At 32.8% G+C, this 20658-nt stretch overlaps 1 protein-coding gene across 1 annotated transcript; it reads right to left on the reverse strand.

The window, feature by feature from the left end:
* Window positions 1–1041: 1041 nt before the first annotated feature.
* Window positions 1042–20158, reverse strand: LOC149415684 (NPC intracellular cholesterol transporter 2 homolog a-like). The gene is made up of 3 exons (XM_089642525.1): window positions 19850–20158; window positions 2503–2616; window positions 1042–1685 (listed from the first exon to the last, which is right to left on the reverse strand). The coding sequence occupies exons 1-3, from the start codon at window positions 19923–19925 to the stop codon at window positions 1426–1428; spliced, it is 450 nt and encodes a 149-aa protein (XP_089498651.1). The 5' UTR covers window positions 19926–20158; the 3' UTR covers window positions 1042–1425.
* Between the last annotated feature and the right edge of the window lie 500 nt (window positions 20159–20658).

The raw sequence follows: 20658 nt of genomic DNA on the forward strand, positions 1-20658 counted from the left end.
TTTGACATTAATTTTATCGTTTTGACACAGCCATAGTATAAAGAACACCATAAGAAATGCCATGAGGGCGTGTTTAGTGATTCAAAAGTCTGGCCAGTCGGGCCTTATATTTCCAACACAAAACTGTGTTTAATCATGATTATGAAATTCAGATGGGATGACGATATATAATGTCAGGCAAAGAGAGACAGATTGCATGCTAAATGATTTAGAATCAAAATTTACATGTTAAAAGTCACTGGTGACATTTGTTTCCATTTAATTTGTATGGAAGGCACTTCTAGTGTTCTTATTTATTCTATGGTCAAAGCTAAATAAAGCAAAGCCGCTTATAAATTTGATATTCTACTTTTTAAATAGATCAAAAATTAAAAAAAAAGAGTTTTCGCCCTGTGTTAGCTGATTCTATTTAAGTAATAACATACTTGTTTTTTGAAAAATTTTGTTTTCGTAAATTTTACTGTCTTACCAGGTGATGTTTTTATATATTTATAAAAATAGTATACATGGTATCCGGGCGTAAAGTGCTCTTCAGAGGCGATGATGTTAGAAGTAAAGAAGATAAATAAATTTTTTAGAATTTTTTTTTTTTTCCCATACAAAAATATTTTTCCACAGAAGAATATTTATTTTTCTATACAAACAATTCAACTTTTTTTACTTGAAGTCTACCTTAAAATGTTGGAATTTCGAAAAAAGTTATTTATCTTTTTTACTCCTACCATCATGTAGAATCACCTCCCGAAGTTAGTGCGCTTTACCCCCGAACACCTTGTTTAATCTCCATAAATAGTTTCCCCAGAATAGCTACATAGCATTCATCAGAGAAATGATTTTTGAAAACATCTTTAAAGATATGTCAAAGCAGATAATCTTGTATAATTCATGGTTTGTTAGTAAGGAATTTTTTATTGAGAATTCATTGTAGGGACGGAGAATTCAGCAGCATTCAAAAATCTTGGTGTATTAGAATGTAAAAATAATAATAAACAACCATGCTTTAGAAACTTTTTTTATTTGTACTAAATACTAACTTATAACGGTGCAGTAAAAAAATCTCATACAAAAATTTCTATAAACAATGTCATTAAAAAGATCAGTGCATCATGCTAAAACTTTAAATATTCACAAAAGTTCTTCTTTACAGATTATTCTAGAGTTCTAGAGGCATCTCGTGATTAATATTATTATTATTGCACTTTTATCAAAAATGGAGTACAGAAATAAATCTGTATCGTATAAAATTGTTACTTGAATTTAAATAATATTATTTGTCGTTGTTTGCAGCTTTAAAAATGGTAAAATTTCAGTGTTGTTTGAAATATTGAAAACTGTATAGATTTATTTAGAATATTATTTCTTTTAGTTTGTGTCTAGGATTAGATTAATTAATAATTGTCTATGGACGGATAGTTTATGGCTGTTTTATTGGATTTTGGCGGGAATCAGGAGGCAAGCGATGTCGATGTTGTCCTCATTCTGCAACTCCCACTTGACGTCCACATTGACCTTGGGGTAGGCCTTGAGAACGGGCATGATGGCGCTGTAGCTGTACTTCTCCTTCTGGTTCAAGGGGCAGGTGAGGCCGGTGCCCTCGCAGGCGTTGGGATTGGAGAGGGGGAAGGGGACGGGCATTCCCATCATCACTCCGTGCACTACGGTGTTCACCTTCGTGAGGGGGACATCTGTTGCAAACAAAATGATATAGAGAAATTAACTTTTATTGAATGTAAATGGCAATATTTAAGTGTAAGTAAAATAAACAAGTTGCGACCTCTATTAATAGCGGTGTAAATGTGTTCTCTTTAAAGAATAATTTTACAGGATGGACTAAGGAAATTACAGGTAAGTAGAATGAATGGCGAACTCTATAGCAGTGACATTTTTTGATTATTAATTCAGATTTCGTGCGGCGGATATCTGGCATAGATTTTGCTATAGGGCTTTGAATATTTTTGTGTGAAAAACTGATTTTAAAGTGAATACATTGAGCAAATCAACGATTGGAGGGAAGAAGATAACTATTAGGTGTGTGAATAGTCCGAGAAAGTATGTTTCTAATTTTCTTTTATTTAATAAATCAAAACAAAAATTTCCTCTGGAATCATAAGATTTGTAAGTAGGTACTTTAATACCTACCGAATTATCTATAAACCTTATATTTTATGTAACATTTTGAATTTCAAATAATAAGGAATAATACAATTTGTCCAAAGAAACATCACTATCTCAATGAAAATTCTCTTTTAAAACTGTCTTTAGTCAGGTAGGTACCATAATATTGAAAAACTGCGAATAAGAGAGTCGAAATAAACACAATGATTTCACATTTGAAAATAATCTTTACTGAATCATTAAAGCAGCCACCATCTTGAAACGGAATCAAACAGAACGAACAAATAAATTACAGATGGACGAAAAATAAAACGGTTGAGTTGAAACAGGACTTTGCTAGATTATTACGTCTAATATAATTACAAGTATATTATGGTGGTGACTTACTCGGGATGATGTCCATAGAGATGGTGACATTAGTGTTCCTCTTCAGGATGCATTCCTCTTGAGTTCCATCACACCCGGATACCTGCACATTCTCCACTGTGGCGAGCTTGGAACCTGCACAAACAAAATATTGAAATACATCATGATCTCATTACAAAACACTGGCTATTTGTTTCCCTTAGAACCAATGACATTACAGCTCAAAATCATCTAAGCTCAGAACCAACGACATTACGATCATCTAAGTTCAGAACCACTTTTAAATTAATCCAAAAATCAGACAATTACAAAAGTCATCTAGAAAGTAATGTTTGTAAAACTTTAAAGACAATCATTTTGAATTTGTGTTCTGCGGAATGTCAAAATGACTCCGCAGACAATTCGTACCTTATATAAAGTACAGCTTGACCTATCAGCACATTGTAGAGGATAAAATAGTTTTCCTCAACGCTAAAACGTTCGTCAATCAAATTATTTTTGTAAAACGTGCACAAAGTGATATACTTATCCAGATTTTTCGAAAATACCGAAAAAAATATTATTAAAGAAATGTTAGTGACAATATGAAAGTTTGGGTTGGGACTCTTGTGCGTTATATAAAAAACAGGTCCATTAATTAGGTCAGGTTAATTAATGTATCCTAACTTTTTTTCTAAATAGCTTGTTTACGAGTATGACTTTATTCTATTTAAAAATAATAATTAGGTATTCTTTTTTTGACTTTTTGATATGGTGGCATACAGAGCTCCGGGCCAAAAAGGCCCCCTTCTCTTTCATCATGAGTTTAAATTATGGTTGTTGGAAATTATGATTTAGGTTTTGTGAAAATTTATTGCAATGGTAGGTACATGGCTGCAGTTAGGGGGGTAATTTACGTAGGATTTGTTTCGGTTTTTTCAAATTTAGTTTCGGCGTTTACGTCCTACTGGGCGTGACAATACCTAGATGGACGCGTTTTTATGGGTTGGAATGTCCGAGTAAAAAGATTCCGCGAGACTTAAGATGTGGTCTTTAAGGAGAGGGACTTCAGAGTCCCGGTGAAGCTGGGAAACCCTCATCCACTTGGTAATTAGGTATCCATCCACTCGAGGGATTTTTGCATTTTTGGCATGTTATAGCAAGTTGTGCATAAACGTTTACAGCGATCGTTTGCCATAATGTGCCAAATTTATAAAACCTAAAAATATGGGATAAATAGTGAAATCTAGGTGGATTCATTGGCTTTAAATCGCAGTGAGCAGTTTTATGTTTCAATATAAATATTTTGAGGGATGGTACAGATTCATTAAATAATATGGTTAATGTATAATATATTATATTATGACACCAATCGCTCGATTATGTTTATTACCGCGCCCCCAAGACAAATCCTCGGTGAGCCACTGAGTAAATATTTCATGGGAAACGTTAATCTATTATATTGCGTTGTAATTAGATACTATCTGTTGATGTAGGAGAGTACCCAACAGTTATTATTATTTGATGGACATTTTGCTATGTAAACAGATGGACAATAGATAATAGAAACTTTGGATTATAATGGTTTTTAATGAGAGTAGATTACCTATTTATTTATTTACGTACAATTGAGTTTTGCATTTGCAAAATAATTGTGCAATATTATTATTTGTAAACTCCAATCATTAAATACAAACCAAAACAGCGTAGGAAGGTACTAATTATGCACAATGTTGTGGGTTATAATAATTATTAAGTGTAGGATTTGTGAAGCTGAAAGTATTTGTAAAATGTTTGCCTCAGGCATTACCTTTCAAAAACAAATATGGATCGTCAATTTTCTTTTTCAACTTTTGAACACCAAGGGCGAAATGTCACCAATAACCGAGCACACGGTGCACAATTTAACATAGTATAGTAAACGGGGATTAAAATGTAAAATGTAACATAAAAATGTAACCCGGGGGTATGTATAATTTAGCATGTGATAGTACCTACACGGGATTCCAATGTAAACTATAACATAAAAATAGAAAACGGGGAGTAGGTAGGTAGGTATAATTTAGCGTATGATAGTAGGTACATGGGGATTCCAATGTAAAATGTAACATAAAAATAGAAAACGGGGAGTAGGTAGGTATAATTTAGCATATGATAGTACATGGGGATTCCAATGTAAAATTTTAAATAAAAAGATGTAATATTCCAATATAATAACGTAACAAATAAATTAACTCTGTTTCTGGTCCCAGAGTGTGTGATAAAATAAATATAATAACTTTTATAAACAAAATATTTACATAAAAAATATATCAGATATGTCTTGGACAGCAATAAACTTTGTTTAAACCACTCTTTAAATAATGATAAAAAAGTGATTTACTTATTTTCGTTTAATGAACATGACGCCACAAAATAAATTTGCAATTATTGAAGAAATAATTTATTATTATTGCAAATTGCTGTTAAATACATTTATCACGCCACCTAAAATAAATTGGAGCATCGCGCTTTGCGATAACATATTAATTTTAGAATTATGAGATATTACAAGGCACCTCGAAATTTCGCGTTATTTTTCGGCGAAATTCGAGTTATTTTTTTGAAGAATTTTTAGGAAAGTGATATTAATTTTCGGTCGTTATGTAAATTTTTACAAGCATGTAAAAAGAATGGTAAGAAAAAATTAGAATTCGTAATATTACTTTCTTGTTTTTAAAATATCAGAAAATCGCATAAAAAATACGAATTTCGCGTAAATAATCGCGCTATCCCAGAGAGAGGTGGTACGTATCCGTCTTCTACGATCATCCTCTTTGTTCTCACCATCTTAAATCTTCAATCTTTCAAACAGTCTTGTACGAAAACGAAAAATAAATGTACTAGAACGATGACATCAAATACGTGTAAGGTACTTAACCTCTCTGTGACTACTTTACTTAAAGTTAATCGCCCTGACGAGAGAACACCCTTAAATGGCTGTAGCTATGTTTAGTGAGCAACTTTGAGAAGCCAGGTAGGTAGGTAGTAGGTACTATGTCCCCCCCAATCCCCTCAATCGTCATCCTCATCCTCACGACATTTAAATTAAGGTTCTTGTGCGATATTACTTTTTTTTTAAATGCCTGTGATTTTCAAAGCATTCGATGTCACATTGTTGGTTACAAACAACATACAACTAACGTGGTTTATTTGATTAAATTTGATTGTATTCTTTGTTACATAAACTCCTACGCCCGACATTGTTACCATTTGTTGGAACCTACTGTGTACTTGTATATTTGTATACACGAGTGTCCCCTGTATTGTAGTACTGTACAGTACAGTACACATTACACATCTAATAGATTATAAATGATCGAATGTCGCAGTCAGTCAAGCACGTCCAATAACCTCCATGGAACAGGAACATTGTTGTTGATAAATTATCTGTGTACCAATTTAAAATATCACGCATGACTTTGTCAGAAAATGACACTTTTAGAAACTAACCATCACGCCGTTTACCGCAGGGGTAGGCAGAGAGGACGGACCGCCAAACAACTCGGTCTTGGCACACACTTCTTTCCTCATTCACATTCATACATCGTCTCATACATACTCTTCTATTATTCTGAATCTTGACATGGCCCGACTAAAGTATCTGATTCACTTGATGGTTCCATGTCTTCCTCGGGCGTCCCCGACTTCTGCTACCATTCACATTCGCATGATATATTCTCCTTAAACTCCTTTCTTTGTTAATAAGTGATATATCATAAATTATCTAAATATTGATATTTTTTTAAAACCTCTTCAAATTACACTCTTTTCTTCGCTCATTCGCTCTACATGCCCAAACCATCTAAGCGTCCCTTTCTTAATCTTACTCATTACGCTTACATCAGCCTTGCACTCTTTGCGGATCTCCACATTTCTCACACGATGATACATTGTTTTACCACACATGCGCCTCAGGGATCTCATTTCAACAGCATTCAGTCTACTTTCATCCTATCTTTGCCAGTTCCATGCCTCACTTCCATACATCAAGGTAGGTAGGTACCAGCACTCCATTGTGGACTGCTAACTTCGCTTCTTTGGACAATTTTTAGTTAGCGCCAACTGCGTTCAGTTCTCCATTAATTGAGTTACCTGCATTTACCCTTCGTTCAATATCTCTGTCAGACTTCCCATCTCTCGTAAACATGCTTCCTAAATACACAAACTCATCCACCTGCTCCAAGTATTCCTCATTCACATCTATATTACAGTACAGTGTTTTCGTACTCTCTCTTTCGAACACCACTTTTAGAAACTTTTTCATAAAAATATTGTAGGTTGGATATATCGGTAAACCATATAAATTTGCCCTTTCCCGCCCTTTAGATATTGTGATTTCTTATTTTTGAAAATGATGTTTTTAGTATGAGAAATGTTCACGTGCGGAAATATGGGGGCCAATCATTCCGGAGAATTTCTTTCGGCCTTTTGTAATATTGAACGAGTATATTAATTTATGTTCTATTATCTATTAGCGTTCAATAGAAGAAGAATATAACTGAAGATGGTTTCAAGGGGTGAAATGTATATACGAATTGATAGAGGGAGCTCGCTAATATTAAAAAAAAACACGTAGGTTAGCGACTGTTGTGAGTTTATTTAGAGCGATTTACATGAAAAACGACTTATTTAAAATAGAGCAAAAATAAGCAAAAATAAAATGGTGAGAGGGACATATGCAAATACGAATTTTAGAGGGAGTACGCTGATATTAAAAAAATGATAATAATTAAGCGAAAATGGTGAAAATATTTAATAAAACACGACTAATTTAAAATAGAGCAAAAATCTCCCGACAAATGCTTTATTTGCATTTTAAGATATACTGTAATTTTTTTTCATGTCCATAACATATTAAATAATAGAACAAAACGTGTTTTTTATAATTTTCGAAGCTTACTTTGCGATTTTTTTCTATGGAGGGAATTTCATATAATTAAGGTTTGGGCATAACCATAGACATATGAATATTAGTAGACCTGCCCTAAGTGATTAAAAGCGTATTATCCCCACTCCCCATACCGGTTCCATTGGAGCCGGCTGTGCTCGCGTATGGCCTCAAGTGAAATTTGAAAAAGTGACGTCATCATTCTTGTGCGAACTATGGTCGAGGCATCATCGGTTCATTTTACGAAATAACACGGCAAAATGTTGACTTGTACTACGAAAACTTGTAAAAATAGATGTGAAAAAGAGAATAAACCCAATTGTCGTATTACATTCCATAAGTAAGCATTATTTTACTTTATTTTAAGCTTATTCACACCGTATTATATGGATCAGTTTTAGAAACATATACTATCACATCACAATGTAGCGATTCTCAAGTGTGCTCATCGTTGTTTACTGGGGTAAGTAAATTATGAAACATTTGTAAAAGTGTCTTAACTAAATACTCTGAAACTAACTACGACTCTGCAAACAGAAGAAATTTACTTTGCCGAATTTGGACTTCGCAAATTAGTTCATAACGTGGCGAGTAATTTACGCTCCCATGTAAAAATGTCTATTCATTCAAAAGCAGATTTTACTTTTAAGAACTAAATGGTGATATTATAATGCGAGATGCCTATTTACTGTCAGATTGATTTATTGACGAATCACAGTCAGCCTTACCCCCTTCGTTCTTCAACAGTTGATTTTACCCCTCGCCATTATCTTCTCGTCTATTAATTCCTATGTCTGTGGGCATAACAAATGTTTGGTTCCATGATAACTCAACACAGTGACTATTCAAAACACTTTTAAAAAGTGATATAAAGTCATTAAAAACGATGAAATTTTTTTTTAACCTAACCTACTTAACCCAGTTAATAAAGTTTTTGTTTCATCACTTCCCATGACTTTATATAACTTTTTAAAGATGTGATGAATTATCATTTTGACGATTTATCCGGTCACCCAAATGTATCTATAGATATTATCCTAAAAAAATAACATATATATTTTTTTGGAACTTAAAAAAGTTATAAATCAGAAGAAATTGGGAATGCGGGGGCTTGTGGAATTTAAAGAAACAGTGTGATTTTTTTCATATCTATAAAATGTTAAATATAAGAACGATTTTTTTTTTAATTTTCGTAGCTTTGGTCTCGTAGTCCAGGGAATTTTTAGTAATTACTTTTTAGGTTCCATGATAACTCAACACAGTGACAATTCAACACACTTTTAAAAAGTGATATAAAGTCATTAGAAAAGATGAAAAACAAAAAATTAAACCTAACCTAACCTAACCTACTTAACCCAGTTAATAAAGTTTTTGTTTCATCACTTTATATAACTTTTTAAAGATGTGATGAATTATCATTGTAATGATTTATCTGGTCCCCACTTTTTATACTCCGCATCTAAATAAACAGAGAGCACCAAAAAAACTAACATTTTTTATGAAGCGTTCAAGGAAAATGTGTTTCAGAATGTCTCAAAATGGCGATGTAATTGAAAAACACTCATCTATTTTGTAACTCCCAGACTAACCAGATAGCTAAATGAAATGTATAACATTTTGGACCTAGTAATATGTCGCCAAGCAAATAAAAAAATGATATAAAATTGGGAACTTTACCTTTCCATTTTAATATAATAATAAATTGGTTGTACAAGCTGTAGTAGTACGGTATCTACTTACCCGACAAACTAACCACTGAATCCTGAGCTGATTAGAAATAATAATAAAATTTAGTTGGACATTTTTTTAAACATAATAAGTGTGTATTTGATTGTTTGGTTTGGGCGGGGGTTAAGTGAATACTCGCTTAACCAGTAACGACAAGTGAAAGATTTAAAAAAAAAATCATAAAAACAAAACAAATAATTCACATGAGACCAAAATAACATTTACAGTTTTTACTCTAGAAAAAGGTCAGTAATTACTGTACGTGCTTACATCGCACGGGTATCTAATAAAATATTATAAAAATAGCAATTATTCTTATTTTATTGAAGAAAAAAATAATACCAATAAATCTAAACTAAACATGAAACAGAACAAGACATAAAAATAAAAAAGGTGACAGTCTAAACTGGATATCTTCAAAGAAAAGCTTCGAAGTGCGTCGCTTGTATTCTTACCGCGAGCAGGTGATAGGTACCTGACATTGTTTAGTTTAAAATACTTAATGGACACGGCAGTATTTTACAATAAAACTGACAAAATGTTCAAAATATGTGATAACAAATGATTGATATACTGGCTTGAAATGAGTATCTACAACAGATACCCAAGTATTTGGAATACATTATTACCCACCCATGTACAACATATAACAGGCATACTAAAATAAAAATGAATATATTTACTAAATAAAATTAAAAATCGATTACTTTGGATGAAGGCGATACTTTTGAGAAAAAGAATAAAACATGTAACATTTTCCTTTTTTTAATAAAAAAATCGGCTTCTAACAAAATACAATAATATCGACCATTATTATTTATCTAATATTTTAAAGAATTTTTTGGCTGAATTTGCACTAATTTTCAAAGGAGGCTCAAATATGCACCAATGATCAAAAGAGGCTCAAATATGCAACAATGATCAAAAGAGGCTCATATATGCGCTAATGTCTGAAACAGGCTCAAATATACACTAATGATCAAAAGGGCTCAAATATGCACTAACGATCAAAAATGATCAAATATGCACTAACGATGAAAAATGTTCATATTAATTTTAAATTTCAAAAATAATTTCATTTTGCGAAAGCTAGAGCATAGAGCTGGTATCGCGTCTGGGTCTCACCCAAGGCGTTGTGAGTTCTATTTCTCGCCTGGCTAAGTCCTCCATGACGACCCATGAGATATCCAATATTGTCAGGTTATTCGTAACCCGTGTTTCTTTAAAAAAATGTAAATTAATGTCCCTCTTATTAAATATGTATTATGAAGTTGTCCATAAAGTTGTTGTTAGTGATTACATTAAGATAATTTGCCTTTCGTCACAACGTAATCAATTTCAGTAGTTTTAGTTACAGTTCAATGATTGGGGCACCGCGTCAGCATTTAATGAATGTCAACGATTGGTTTTCAAACAAAAGCTGACTGGTAAAAGTAATTAAATGTTAATTTGCAATCATTCATTGTTTGATATTCACAATGGATGTTGTTTGAGTAATAAATAATAATGACAATATTTTTGTTATTATTTTGGTTTTCGATACCAGGAGGGTCAAAGTTATATGATTCAATTTGTATTTTTTGTTCCCATGATAACCATTTATAATCTAACAATTTTTTGTCATATTTTGACAAAACAGTGAGTTGATCATCAATTTAATCATAGAAGAAGATGAATTAAGAAATCTCAATTAAATATGAAAAAAATAAGAACTGTTGCAAAGGTTGTTGAAAGGTTGCTATCTTTTTTGTATGGTGTAAAGTTCTACCCGAATATATTAGCTACCTAGACTATATTTGACTAAAAACACGTTTTCAGCTACAACAACATCAATAATCTCGTATTTTTCAGTCTTACCACTGTAGCTCACAAAAAGTCTAGAACCGCTCTGTGGTGTACGAATATGTTGGTACACTCTACGACTTTTGGTACACCCTACGACTTGTTGGTATACCCTACGACTTGTTAGTACACCCTACGATTTGTTGATATACCCGGCGACTTGTTGGTACACCCTACGACTTGTTGGTACACCCTACGATTTGTTGATATACCCTGCGACTTGTTGGTACACCCTACGACTTGTTGGTACACCCTACGACCAACGTTCCAACGTCAACTTATCGGTGCAAGATATGAAAGGAATAAAGAGGTTAGTGCGAAAATACGAACATTCATGCGTAGATAATAGTAATTAAGTTAATAAACCACAAAATAATAAATTACATTACAAACATTTTTTTTGTCCGATAATTTTCCTTAATATTGAAGATTCTACAAGATGTGTGCCGAAGATGTAAACATGTTTGCGGACAACTTTTAACAGTTGTGCCGCAGCATAATCGCACACCTTAGAGGGAACATTGCCTTCGACTTGTTGGTTGTCGATACACCCTACGACTTGTTGGTACATTCCACGACTAGATAGTGATTTCATTCTTGTCAAAACGCAATAAAATATTTTAGGTTAAACGCAACGTACGTTATAATATACGCGTTCGAAAATGGCGTTAATTTTTATTTTATTAATACACTTTAAAATAACAAAATGAATTATTTGTTTGCGCCCGTAATACGATTTTCCTGTAAAAGACATGCAACAATATTTTTATTTAAATTTTTTATCATAAATCGTAATAAGAATAAGTGACGCGTATTAAAATGTTCCAAAGGTCAGTTTCGATGCCGATTAACTTGAATAATATGTTATTCTTGTCATATCCAATGATACACTTATTTAAATGCCACGTTATTATCGTCTCTAATAAATTGATCTCCTCTCTCGTAAATAGGTCTCTCGATAATTTAGTCAACATAAATTTGTAAATATACAAAAAAAAAATTTTAACATAGATGCGGCAAATGGTTTTTAAGGAATTAAATATGACAAAAAGCGTTAATTATTTTTTTAACATTAAACTGACGTATTAAAAAAAATTAACATTAGCATTTGAAACATTTAAAAAAATAAACCTCTTTGACAAATGTAACTCTGAAACTTAACTTAACTACTCTGAATGCTTAAATTCATAAACAAATAAATTATTTATATACTTAATAGATAAATCATTTGAATAAATTATCGCCATTAATTAATTGATTAGAGGGTTTTAATCTATTCGTGATTATTCCAATTAGCAAACGCATTCACTTAAATGGTATAATCATTTCCATTATGAATCATACGATCCTTGAGATTTATGCAGTACAAAGTTAAACGTGTTTGTAAAATAAACATTATATTTAAAGATCAATAAGTTAAAGTGTTTGTAATATAAAAATAACATTTAAAGATCAATAAGTTAAACGTATTTGTAATATAAAAATAACATTTAAAGATCGTTAAGTTAAACGTGTTTGTAATATAAAAATTACATTTTAAAATAAATAATTTTCAATAACTCTACATAATTGAAGAGAGGCAAATTATATTCATGGCTAAAATTAAGTTGAAAGACAAATATCGAGTTAGCCCGAGTGAATTAGATTAATAAATATACATAAAAAATGTGTGACCATAGTGGGGTATACTTTTAAGATATATCAGGGGTCGGGGAACTTTTAATTCGGTTAAAACGTACCAATATTTCAAATATAGTACAGGGTGTATCGGCACGTACCCGACAAATTTTAACCAGCGATTCCTGAGCATATATGGAGTAAAAAATGTTACGGCCACTTTGCTGTTTGGTAACGTTTTTTTAAATAAAAAAATTATTATTCATATTTTCACCACATGTCACCACTGTTTTATCCTTTGTCAAAGTTTGAAAACCCATCTGGCAATATTTTATTCGAGTTTCGTTGAATAATGTACGTATGTACCTACATTGGCGCGCTTTTACAATCACAACGAAATGGCACGGCACCATTCGTCTCATTTTTAACTATTATTATTTAGTGTGTACGAAAGAGCAAAGACGGTTTTCGACATACTTGCTAATAACAGCTGTTGAACCCGAAAAGCAAAGCCAATGACAGTGAGGGAGTGTGGAAATTTTTTAGTTTTTTGTTTTTAATTGAAAAAAAAATGCTACCGGACAGCAAAGTGCCCATAACATTTTTTACTCCAAATGTGCTAAGGAATAGCTGGTTAAAGTTTGTCGGGTACGTGCCGATACACCCGTATAAAACTTTTATTACAGCAAATTTGAATCCGACTTTTAGCAGGTAGGTACTTATATTTTTACAATAATTGAAAAAAGAATTGTCAGTTTTGGCAAATGTGGCGAAGAAAAATGCGTTATTATATAAACAAAAACGCTTTTTAGTATAGAAGGAGGTCTCTGTATTATGTTAGTATACATACGCACCTCAGTGGGGGCTACAATTTCATATTTTTCAATCTTAGCACCATATAACAATGAAAAATAAGACATGTGGGTTGGTCGTTTTTTGTGATCTATGGGCTGGAAAATGGGGCCTTAAATTTCCAACACAAAATTGCGTTCTATCATTATTATGAAATTCTAATTGGGTGGTGTTATACGATGCCAGGGAAGTATAAAAGAGATAGAGGTATAAATATTGGTTTCCATTCAAATCTACAGTTTGCATTATTTAGTTGGTGCTTAGAACTCTAGTACACAACAGTCACGAGCCACCACTGAATTAACTATCTATCAGTGCCATCTGAGTTACTTATTTTAATGTAATGATGTCGATGGATATTTTGAAACAATTTTAAACTTTTTATTATTTATTGTAATGGAAATGGATATACTGTAACAATTTTAGTTGACAGTTACCGGTTTCAGCATAACAGTAATACGTAAACACAGTGAGCACGCACTTTTTTTCGTCCAAAGTAAAATAACAATAAACATCAATTAAAATCTGTTTTTGGCGCTTTTTTCTAATCAACTAGCATCTTTAGTGACTGCACGATAGCAGCACAGTCTAAGTACCAAGAAAACAAACAGTGAACTCGCTTAAATTTGACAAACAAATTTCACATATCCATATTTAAAATTATTGTTGTGCACCATCGGCGCAGGTAACTTGCACTCTACACGCCTAGTGTCCGTCCACCACTACCAACTTAGTGAACGACATACCAGACTGCTAGCCAGTAACCAGGGAAGTCCAACCAACCATTCATTTATTTAATTAAATTATTTTGTCAAAATACCAGAAGTAATTATGGATGCGCAAGCATACATTTCCCTGGCTAAAGACGCCATTAATGCATTGACCAACATCGTAATGGATCCGAACAATAAATTTACTAAGGAGCATATTGGAAAAATTATGCCTAAAACAAATAACATTCTTAGCTCCATCGGCCAAATGGCAGCGAGAATGGCCAGTCTAGAAGGCGAATTGTCTGTTTATAAAAATATGCCTCCCACGACAACCACTACTGTTCCCTCACAATTACAAACAAAAAACGTTTGTGAAATTATTGCCGAGATAAATGAACAAAATTATAGAGAAAAAAATATAATAATTTGTAATGTACCTGAAAGTGAAGCATTAACTCAAACAGAGAATATGAATAGTGATATCACCAGCATTAAAAAAATTATTTCTGACTTGGACAACTCTACAAATTCTCTCGATCTCAAAATATACAGAATAGGGAAAAAGGATATAAATAAACCGAGGGGAATCAAAGTTGAGTTTCCCGAGTCAAAATGGCCTAAAATCTTACTCAGCAAAAAACACTCACTAAAAAATAACATCCGAATGTACCCGGATCTATCATTTGCGCAAAGGACTCAGTTAAATGATTTAAGAACGGAACTCCAAAATAGGCAATCATCAGGTGAGCAAGATATCACAATTAAATATATTAACAACATCCCAACAATTGTCAAATTATCTCCAAAAAACTGACCCATAACCAAAAATCCACATTACGATCTATCAATATTTACTACCAAAATGTAAGAGGACTGAAAACTAAACTAAATGATTTAAGAATTAAACTACCAACCCTTGAATATGATGTTTACTGCTTCACTGAGACATGGTTGACCCCAGATATTAAAAATGGCGAGTTAGGATTTCACTCCCATAACACCTATCGAATGGACCGTGATAATAATACTAGCAACAAAAGTAGGGGAGGTGGTTGTCTAATTTCTATTAATACTAAATTAACCTCAAGAAAACTCAAATGTGCAAATATCAACGTGGAACAACTATTTGTTTTAGTGACATACAAAAGTGAAAAAATAATAGTTGGTTGTGCGTACATTCCACCCTCATCTGATGACCAGCTTTATACTAGTTACTGTCAAGAAGTAGAAATATTGCGAAGAAAATACCCAGACGCTAAATTTATTCTTACAGGTGACTTTAATCAACCCACTGTTCAATGGGACATTGACAACAATAATACCTGCACAAATTCCACGTCCAATAATGGTTCTCGTGAACTTATAGAAATGTCGTGTTTCCTAAATCTTAGACAAGTGAACTTTATATATAACTGTAATAATAATCTATTAGACTTAATTTTTAGCAACTCCAACAACATAAGTGTACAACATGCAAATGATAACGTTTCAACAATTGATAAATACCACCCACCACTTTTTGTTAAGCATATATCTACACAAATTTTAAATTTAGAGTCTTATAAAGAGAAATTAAATTTTTATAAAGCCGATTATCCCAAGATAAACGAGTTTCTCGCCAAATCAGACTGGAACTTCATTAGTAAATGTAATAATATTAATGATATAATAGAATCTTTTTACTGCATAATTAAGAAATCAATTGAACTTTACGTCCCTATTACAAAATATAGGACATCTAATTACCCCAAATGGTTTAAAAAAGAGCTAATTTGTACTATCCAGGCAAAAAAACTTGCACATAAAACATTCAAAATATCTCGAGCTCCAAATGACTATCTACTTTTTTCTAAATTACGCAACAGGGTGAAAAACATGTCGATCTCCTGCTACAAAGAATACCTGGAAAATATTGAGCAATCGTTACAAAATAAACCTCAAAATTTATTCAAATTCGCAAATAATCTTAATAGTAATGAATCTGGTATTCCGTCTATCATATACTACAATGGTAAAATTGCTGATACACCTCAAGGAATTACTGACTTATTTGCCGAATGCTTTGGCGAAGTATATGTAGCAAACTCATCCAATAACCAGATACCTCAATTCAACTCCAATATTTCTATTGATTTTAACGACCTTGTTATTGATGTAATCGATGTTCAGCGTAAAATTACATTATTAGATACTCAGAAATCCGCTGGCCCGGACACCATACCCGCAATTTATTTAAAAAACTGTGTATCTAACTTAAAAGGTCACCTAACCAAAATATTTAATCTATCATTAGCATCTGGCCTTTTCCCACAAAAATGGAAGACCAGTTTCCTTAGTCCCATCTATAAAAAAGGCGACAAAACGGATGCTTCTAATTACAGACCTATTTGCATACAATCAGTAATACCTAAATTGTTTGAATCCGTATTTCTATCAAAATTTATGTTGCAGGCTCGCAAAATCATTTCCCCTCACCAACATGGATTTATATCCGGTAGATCTACACTTACAAATTTAATTATATACGAAAAATATATATCTGATAATCTAAATTCAAAATTGCAAACGGATGCAGTTTACACAGATTTCAGCAGAGCGTTCGATAAAGTTTCTATAAAAATCTTATTAAAAAAACTAGAAGTATATGGGATAAAAGGAAATCTACTAAAATGGCTTGAGACCTATTTGACATCTAGAAAACTGTACGTTAAACTATCTAACCATATTTCACACGAAATTGAAGCTTCAAGTGGGGTGCCTCAAGGTTCTCATCTAGGTCCGATTCTTTTTTTGTTATTTATCAATGACATTGTTACAATATTTGAAGGTATCCATTTCCTATTGTTTGCTGATGACCTGAAAATTTACACTATTATAAGAAATTTAATGGACTGTCTTGTATTGCAAAAAAACTTGGATCGATTATATAACTGGTGTAACATTAATGATTTATTTTTAAACATTAATAAATGTCATTCTATAAGTTTTTCTCGAAATAAAAATCCAATACTCTTTCAATATCATATTAACAATGTAAATCTTTCTACAGTAACATTAATAAAAGATCTGGGTGTCGTTTTTGATAACAAGATGACATTCGTCCCCCACATCGATGCAATCACGAATAAAGCACTTAAATGTCTCGGATTTGTATTAAGAACGTCCAAAGATCTAATGTATACTAATACACTCAAAACATTGTACATTACACTTGTCAGAAGCATTCTTGAGTATAATTCCTCTCTCTGGTCACCTCTATACAATGTACACTCACACAAAATTGAAAGAATACAACACAAATTTTTAAGGCATATAAATTACAAATTACATATTCCATTAGAAAATTTAAATTATAATTATTTAATGCACTTGCTTAAACTACCTGAATTATCACAGCGAAGAAAAATCTGTGATGCTTTATTATTATTTAAAATTATCAACGGTTATTTGGACAGCCCCGAACTAGTGAATTTGATAAATTATCAAGTTCCCAATAAGTACAACACTAGACTTCATGCTCCATTCAATATAGTTGCTTCTCGCACTAATTTTATGATCAACTCTTGTCTTCAGAGATTGCATCGTGTGGGGAATGAAACATGCTCTGTTGATATATTTTTTAATAAAAACATCGCCTCCTTTAAAAAGCGTATATGTATGCAGATATTAAGCAAAAATCCTGTTGATTGTTAATAATAATAAACTTAATACTCTGTAACTACTTTCATAATACCTACTTCTTTTTGTATGTAATTGTTGTGTACCTTTTATTTTTGTCATAATAATAAAAAAACTTACGTACATTTATAATAGCAAAAAAAAAAAAAAATATATATATATATATATATATATATATATATATATTTTAAATTACAAGAATATTACTTACTTTTATAAATCGCTAGAAAATGTTTTGCACCACTGCCAACAGGTATGTTTCGAGTTTGTTTGTAATTATGTTTTGTGTAATATTGTGACAATTATAATTGCTGAATGTACTGTAGCCCGAGCCCAAATAAGTATTTGCTGGTTGAACTCCTCTATACAATATACAATTTACTTATCGTATACTAATACTTACCTGTGTTGTGCCAACTTGTCTTTCATGCTCAGCTTATTATCATAAATACTATGTTATACTTCTTATGATGCTATATACTTGTTATAATGCTCCTGTATAATTTACCTTGCATGTAAAAGCCGTCAAGGCGTGAACAAACAAATAAATAAATAAATAAATAAATAAATATTATAGCCATCTTTAGACTGGTTTGGCAAAGTAGGTAAAAAACAAAATAAGTGGAATTTTTTTTTCAATATATCTTTAAAATGGAAACAATAAAAAAAAAGAATTATTTTAATGCAACAAGAAAGTTCACAAAAGTCATGATGGCTTGGATAGGAATAAGTAAAATATATTACCACTTGCGCACACCCGTGGAAAATCACGGGATAGCTGAATCTTTGAAAAATCTGTTCCAATTTTGAAAATGACAAATTAAATAATTTTCTGGTAGGCAGGTACCTTTTTGGCTTGTCTGAATTCTTCAAACAGTTCCAATTTTGAAAATGACTCATAAATTCAAAGCAAATCCGAGTTCTATAGTTCATCGACGCAGGTTAACCTTCGTAATATTTTTGATAACTGAAACTAATAATTTAAGAACTGCGGTGGATTTATTTTCGTTGATGTTTTGAGACTTGATAAAAATGCTGACAATATTAATTCAATTAATGAAGGTTAAAAACATTACTTTTCGTGATAAATTAAAAAGCACTTGGACATAATTTTCGTGGGTAGAGGGAACTAGACCGATTCTAGATTCTTGTTAGAACATTCCGAGAATCCGATAAGTTATCGGAATGAAGGGGTGAGCAAAATTATGCACCCCAATGGCAGATAGCTCCGAGCAGACAGATAGCCGAACCGATGGCAGATAGCTAGGAGCAGACAGATAGACGTACCGATGGCAGATAGCTCGGAGCAGACAGATAGACGTACCAATGGCAGATAGCTCAGAGTAGACAGATAGCCAAACCGATAGCAGGTAGCTCGGAACAAACAGAGAGCGGTTCCGAGTGTCCGGATGTCCCGAGTTCGGATACCGGTAGAAATTGAAACATTTAGAGAACTTGAAACATCCCACTTACTTGACGTTTATAATTGTGGTGTAAATTTTAAGCGGCGCTTAATATCGGAATAGTGAAAAACTTAACATGTTAAAATACGATGTAGCGTGGTTATAACGGTCTTAAACTGGCAAGAAGACACGTGTGTCGGAGAATCACGTCAGTTATTAAGGTTGAAGCGATAGCTCAGTGGTTATATCAAACACAATGAGAGGAAGGTCCCGAGTTCGAATCTCGGTTGCGGCAAGAACATTTTTTTCATGTTTTTTTCATATTATATAAAAATAAGTTGATTATTATTGATATCACTTGAACTTGTTTTGTGAAAAGAAAAACCTGAAACAGTTATTCCTACTAGCATAATCGAAAACGGAACATATTATTTATGCAATGATGGGGGAGTTAGAGGTAACAGAAAATCGAACCGCAACGGCGACGCCTGAGAGTGAACCCGTCGCGGCGCTTCAAACCAATACCTCGAACAAGTCAGCCAATAGCCAGTCATATCGTATCAAATTTGAATTATTAACACGATAAAAGCTGTAGTTAAGATAGTATCGTTTAATAAAAAACTTACCGCAGTCGCTGTAGACTTCAGCGGCGACGAATCCGACACAGAGCACAAGGACGGCGAAAGAAATTATAGACTGCATGTTGCTTGCTTGAATTGTTATGTCTGCGTACGTTCCTTACCAAATAACGACTGACTTATCGCGCCACAGTTTTTCGCAGCTAATGAACGGAAATCACTAATAAACGGGTATATATCTCGGCGAGACCGACGCGTACGTTCACGTGCGTCTTTATTAATATTAATGCGGACAGGATGCCAGCTGCCAGATCTGAGTCACACGACGGCAAATGCCCGACTGAAAGGCATGGAGCATGGACACGGACAAAAGTCCACCGCACGTCACTTATCGCCGATAAACAAAGAAACCGACTCTTCCGATTTCAAACAAATGTGCATACCTATACCGTAATTGGTGGTAGTCGATATTGCCATAATGCGGCTTGCATGAGCGATTGTGATCAGTGACTACATGATATGATTCAGTACCTGTGAAGTACCTACAGCGGGTAGGTAATCGACAAACATTAACCTGGGATTCCTAAGTTAATTTTTATTAAAAGAGGTTGATTCCATTTTCATTTGTTTACTTTAAAAAAGGCAGGTAAGTACCTAATTATTCAGTACTCATCCACACTCCTAATACGCATCGGTTATTGAAACAACACTTTGTTTTGCTAAGCACTACGAAGTTTGTCCAAAATGATGTGCTTTTGATTTGATAATTTGATGGATTCGTAAAAAGTTCAGAACTTATTGTTTTTCTTTTTCTTGTCATTTGTATGAGGTTTTTTATACAGCTAAGAATTTTTCCT

The sequence above is a fragment of the Hesperophylax consimilis genome, chromosome 18 (genome assembly GCF_061612785.1).
Source record: "Hesperophylax consimilis isolate HC1 chromosome 18, BYU_Hcon_1.0, whole genome shotgun sequence".
NCBI lineage: Eukaryota > Metazoa > Arthropoda > Insecta > Trichoptera > Limnephilidae > Hesperophylax > Hesperophylax consimilis.